The 6,000-nt window shown below is 33.4% G+C and overlaps 1 protein-coding gene across 3 annotated transcripts in view; it reads right to left on the bottom strand.

Moving 5' to 3' along the window:
- Positions 1 to 560: 560 nt before the first annotated feature.
- The window catches only part of LOC136972779 (uncharacterized), a 46,166-nt gene continuing 40,726 nt past the window's right edge, over positions 561 to 6,000 (bottom strand). For all 3 annotated transcript variants that reach the window (XM_067267425.1, XM_067267426.1, XM_067267424.1), the window contains one exon: positions 561 to 1,078. In XM_067267425.1, the coding sequence (XP_067123526.1) occupies positions 921 to 1,078 (158 nt within the window). In that variant the 3' untranslated portion in view covers positions 561 to 920. The remainder of the gene's footprint in view (positions 1,079 to 6,000) is intronic.

Here is a 6,000-nt window from a genome sequence, read left to right as displayed (position 1 = left end):
TGAAAGTCAAGACCAGATATGGAAAGCTTAGAGGCAGGGGGCAAGAGCAATTAACTACATATTAACTTCCGTTACAAACCGGAGGCACATTATTTCAATTCAAAACTTCCCCCGAAAGCAGTTAACAGATGATCGGCACGACTGTATTGCTAAAGGAAAAGTACGATGTACAGGAGCAAGCCACCACTAATTTGAGGTAGAGAGCATATATTTTAAATGAAATAAATTAAAAATATGATTAAAAATAGCAGTCCTGCTTTGTGAGGTGTCACAATAAATAATTGCTCGTTTTATTTCATTTATATTTCTATGGTTTACGCTCGAATACTTATTAAAATATTTACGAAAAAAATGATATGATAGCTTAATTCCAAAACATTTTATAATAATTCAATTCATTTATTTTCAATGAATACCTGCTTTTGAGAATTAAGCAAAATTATTTCGTCATAGATATTGTTATTTAGAACTAAAAACTGAAAAAAGTCAGAAAGTCTTTTTAATAAGGGTAACTTCCCAATTACGCAAATACAACACTCACATTCTTTTACGTTATCTTTATTAGGGAATATTTTAAATTCAAACTATTTCATATAAATTCTTTGGACATAAATAACGAATTCAATACTTTTCTTTAAATATCCTTATTCACATATTTTTGTTTGATTCCCAAAATCATCTTCGCCAGAAAAAATTTTTTCAGTTATGGATCCTATACGATTTTCTCTTTTTAATATAGTGCAGACGTCGATAATAGGGAAAGTTTCAAATTTACAATTAAGCGAAGGAACAAAGGAAGTCGTTTGTTAAAAGACAACTGAGACAGGAAATCATTTTGAATTTCTGTTATAGTGTTTTATATGTCGTTTTACACAGTTACAATGAACGATCCTCTTTAAAATAAATAATCGTTAATTATTTTAGGGTAAGAAATGAAGTTTGGCCGAGGGCTTCAGTTGGAGAGAACAAACGCAGGCCGTGTCTACGGCCACCCAGTGAGGTTGCCACGAATCTCCGTCGCTTCGACCGTAAACTTGAACCCAAGACTTCTTAGGACGGCAAACGGAATTCATATTATCTGTAAAATATAAATTTAAAATTCTCCATTATTAAATTGTAACTGTCGGTTAAAACATCTAATTTGTATCGCTTCGACTCGTGTCAATTATTGGTGTTCTACCTTAGATCACGTTCGTTACTTCGGAATACAACTTTTAGTTCAAATATAGGTTTAAAGACATTTTCGACACAAATAATTTTGTGCTTGCGTATAAAAAGAATAACAGATGATATAAAAAGTAATCATTTTGTAAATAGAGAGGATGCCGAGTCTTAAGCATATCTTACCATCACTCCTACGCAGTGTTCAAATAACAATACGCTACTGCTTATCGCCAATACTTCTGTCTGTCTGGGTAAAAAATATATAGCTAACTGCATATTTTACACAGCCGATGAGGATTATGTAACAACTGAAAACGCGAATCAATCTTGTGATTAGAAACGCTCTGCACGTCTGATCACCCCTACCTCTGGTGTCTAATCTTACCATTCTTCATTAGTAGTCACGTTCGACACGGCATCGAAATGATTGTAGCGCGCGCTTGAAGCACGTGTTTTTTATTACTCTACTTCGCTTAGGATAAAGAACAAAGCCGATGAGTAGCTATGGAAAAAGTGTATGTGTCCGCAGTAAAATATAGTACCGAACGATGCACAGTGGTTCGTATTAAAAATCTGACTGAACAAAAGTTAAAATTTTTGTACTATACATCAAATCAGCCTAAATAATGTTTTAGTGTGATCCTAAATGATTATGTATTTATGAGTAACAACTAGTATTTAAAAGTAATTAACAGGATTCGCATGGGAGTATGCAAATATCCCTTATATAGCACGGCAATCTTTCATCATTTACGTCGTCCGACATTATCTTCTGATTTTCTTTTGTGTACACGTAATTTGTAACCGATCAAATAAAGTTATTTGGTAAATAAAACTACAATCACGTACCCTTAGTTTCTATACATTAAAAATTTTTACGTGTCATTATTCTCTATTTTGGTCTACGTATTTTTAAGGTCATATTTTTTTCACAACAGATGGTTTCACAACAGACTTAAACGGCCTTTGCAATAGCAAAGGCCGTTTAAGTCTGTTGTGAAACCATTTCAAGATTTAAGTAAGTCATCCGAGTGTATAAGTATTTATATTTGTTTTATGACCATGTTTACCAACTTTTTTTAAATAAAGATTTTAACGTTGGAGAACGAAATTTTAAGAAGAGAGCTATTTGAAGTTTGGAGAAACAAACCGAATGTTTCAAGAAGATTGGCCCATGTGTGTGATTATGAATTGTCTAAAAGTGGTTTGGAAGATTCTGATGAACATATTCGTGAACTAGTGCAAAAAAGTGCTGAATTTTGCAAAAAGCTTAAAGAACGGTGGACTAACTGTCATTACATATTGAAACAATTCTTGGATAAAAGTAGTGATTAGTTAAACGTTAAATTTTTTTTTGATGCAAGCGGTGCTCAAGAAAGAAAAACTATCGGCCGACCCCAAAAGTCATTCAATGAGAGTAGCGATAGATTTCGAAAAAACAAAGTGAAACTTTTGCTGGCATCAAACAATGTTGATGAAATTCTTCTTTCAGCTGAATTGAACTTACGGTCTACAGGTAGACGTGATGCAGCAGAAATAGTGAAGTAAGTATCTAGTTCTTCTCCAAGAAGAGCTACGAAATTAAAGAAAACATACCAGTCTCCAAGTAACAAAGTGCCCATAAAAATGACATGTGATGAAGCTTTAGCTTTTTTTTTTCTTTTTTTGATAAAAACCTTACAAAAGATCAATTTATCTGTAAGCGTCTACAGAATCCTGTTATTTTCTTCGTAACGTTTGCCATGAACATTATTTTATTCATTTTTGTATAACGCATGGTACATTGATATAATGTAACGTCTGTCAACAATGCCCGCTATTCACAGTGTAAGCAGCGAAACACAGTATTCTCTGTAATCCGACATATATCGGACCGCGGTTATCGAATTATAGTAGATTGTCAAATTACTGGATTTTGTATGTGTGTATGATACTGTACACTAAAAAATGCACTTATTTCACAGGTTAATTTATCGTATTAATCACGATTGTGACTGTTTTGCCGACCTCACATGCAACGAACAATTAGCGACTAACAGTATATACATACTCTACTGTAATACTGTACTGTACATCAGTCTCTCTCTGTCGCATAAGTTTCAAGTGGTAAAAAGTCATGTTCATCTCCCTGAGGAGGAGTGCCGGACTAAACTTGTCGGACTGGCGAATGACGGACGATAGAGACTCTGCTGTACTGTAGATGTTTTGGAAAATAACGACTGACGGCATGAACGTGTTACTGCCTTCGGTAGATATCCTACTTCTCCTCGTTGTTATTCTAAAACTAATTGTAAAGGAAAGACTATCGGAAGTCAAATGAAGCAAATTGTTCCGAGCACATTCGCACATTAGGGAAGCTAATCCGACCCTAATAATAGAAGTTATTGAAGAAGCCGCAAGGTGACCGGAGTGTTGTCTTTGGCCATATTTTTTTTTTTTTTTTTTGGCGAAGAAGCAACAATTGCTGGTTAAGCGTATACAAACGTACAATTATAATAACATAAAATCCTATCAAATGAAATTAAACAATAAATAACGAAAACCCTAAGGTAAAAGGAAACAGCATTGAATAATCAGTTTTTTTGCCAGACTAGCAGTTGTGCAAAAACAAAAAAGTTTGGCATGAATCAGCTGATTATGTAAGCGATATAATTTTTAAATCATTATTTCTTTTTCTCTGCACGTCATAACCACATAAAGTGACTATTTACAGTATATATATAGATACTATGTAACTTATAATCTATATTTTCAAACTTTATATATTACACATCCTAACACTATAATATAACCGAAATTAAGCGATGGAATAAACGACTTTATCATTAAAAATTATCAAAATTTTCGAAGGAGAATAATTATTTTCGAGAAGAGAGTCTGCTTGTTGTTCGGCAACTCAAAATATTGTAAATAGTAGTCGCAGTCTACCTTCTCGTTTATAAATAATTTCTTCTTTTTTCCGGTCGAGTTACATAAATAATTTTTTCTTTTTCAAAGCGCAAACATATTTGTCATAAAGAAAAAAAAAGACAAAATACTGGAAGAATCATCATAAAAAGTAATTGCTGTATTTGTTTAATTAAATGATCCTATCCAACACAAAATCCTACTTTTCTTCTTTCGAATTTGTATATTAAAATAATGCGAAAACCGAATTCGACGCACGTCACTTATTTACAATTTTCGAAGTGAGATGGCGCTACTGCCGTCTGGAAGAGGGGAAAATATAATAATAAGTCGATGGTTTGGCCAATTTCGCGTGTCGACGGGAGATTTTTAGGCGAGACAATATTAAAAGAATGACTTTTATTAAAAGTCAAACTTTCGCCAGGAACGAACAAAAGTAAAAAAGGGGAGGAAGCAAGTTCATCCCTCTCGGTCAAACGACCTCCGTTAAAAGCTTTCCTTCGTATTTGCCTTTAATCTGTTAATAAATATCTGGGAGTAGCACCTCGGTTAAATCTACAAATAGCAGTATTCACTCTAAAATTTCCGACTATTTACTATCGTCGACCTCTTTTTTAAATTATATTTTGTCAAAAGAAAGTGTATTTTTACATATATTATTTATACAGTAATATGTAATCAAAGAAATATTGTTAGTAGTATATTTTTGTATTAGCGCAATTTTTGAGATGGCAAAAAGTAATCATTTTAACGGGTCTAGATGCTAACCGGTCCACGAGTCACAAGGGTTTTACTTTAATTATTCGTATAAAATAAATAGAATGCGCCACACTGCAATCTTGGTTTCCTTATATGACCCAAATTTTAATTTCGATATTGTTACTACAGTAATGAGTTTATAAACGATTGATTCAAAGCCACCTGTTGGTGGAAACTCAGGCAATCGCCGTTTTTTCCCATAGGATAACGCGTTACTGATTTAGGCCTACTCTTTTGAGGCGTATCGAAAAGATAGAGCGAATAAATAGAACAGAGATGAGAGGCTGGGGAGATTGCAGAGGTGAGACGTCCATGTAAGTGACAAAGTAACAGTTGCATGGACGTCTACTCCGAAAGGTCTGTTGGCCAGTGATAGTAGTGAATGTGTTATCTAAGAGTTTCCGTAGCAAAACCAGAACAAGAATACCATTAAAACTAAAAGCTAACAAGTTACAGGCAACTTTTAAAGGGCAAGAAAATGTTGCTAAATGCTCAAAGTGACCATGTGTGAATTGGCTGTCGGATCTCTAAGGAGGACGAAGATTTGATATCCCAGAAAGCAAGAAATCTAAAGAAATTACAAAACTGAAAAAGAAAATTAACACTTTAAGAAAAAAATGCGAGAATTGGGAGACCAACAATTTGAAATTTAGAACAAAATACTTCGTTTATACAGTAGGCTTACAAGTCACGTGTTATAATAAGTCGACCAAGAATGCGTGGCCATTGGAACTATTCAAAATTCTTACTTTTTTTATTTGGAATCTGAGAGTGTTGTATATGTTAAACTGAGAGTTTATTCTTCTAACTTCTGTTTTTACTTTAGTATTTGAAACGGTGTGTATTATTTTAAGACGTCTCTTTGTAGTTTGTTCAGCTAACTGATCTGCATTCTCATTATCGAATAAGCTCATGTGTCCTGAAAAACATCGAAAATCTATGCGCGTTTTGAAGATTCGATTCAATTAAAAGAGAAAAGAAAGAAGTAATTGTATGTAGTTTTACTTCATTTCCAAACAATATTAAATCCATTATTAATCATTTCTGAAAATTCGGATTTGAACAGGACGAAAAACTTCTTCGGTATTCTGAATGTCACCGTATTCGATCATTTTAAATAATTTTTTCAGAAAATTTGTTAAGGAAAAACTTGTAAAAATGTTTTATGTT

Source organism: Centruroides vittatus, unplaced genomic scaffold, assembly GCF_030686945.1.
Source record: "Centruroides vittatus isolate TY-2023 unplaced genomic scaffold, ASM3068694v2 contig_301, whole genome shotgun sequence".
Lineage (NCBI taxonomy): Eukaryota > Metazoa > Arthropoda > Arachnida > Scorpiones > Buthidae > Centruroides > Centruroides vittatus.
The sequence above is the reverse complement of the archived record's forward strand: the minus strand, read 5'-3'. Positions and strand labels throughout refer to the sequence as shown.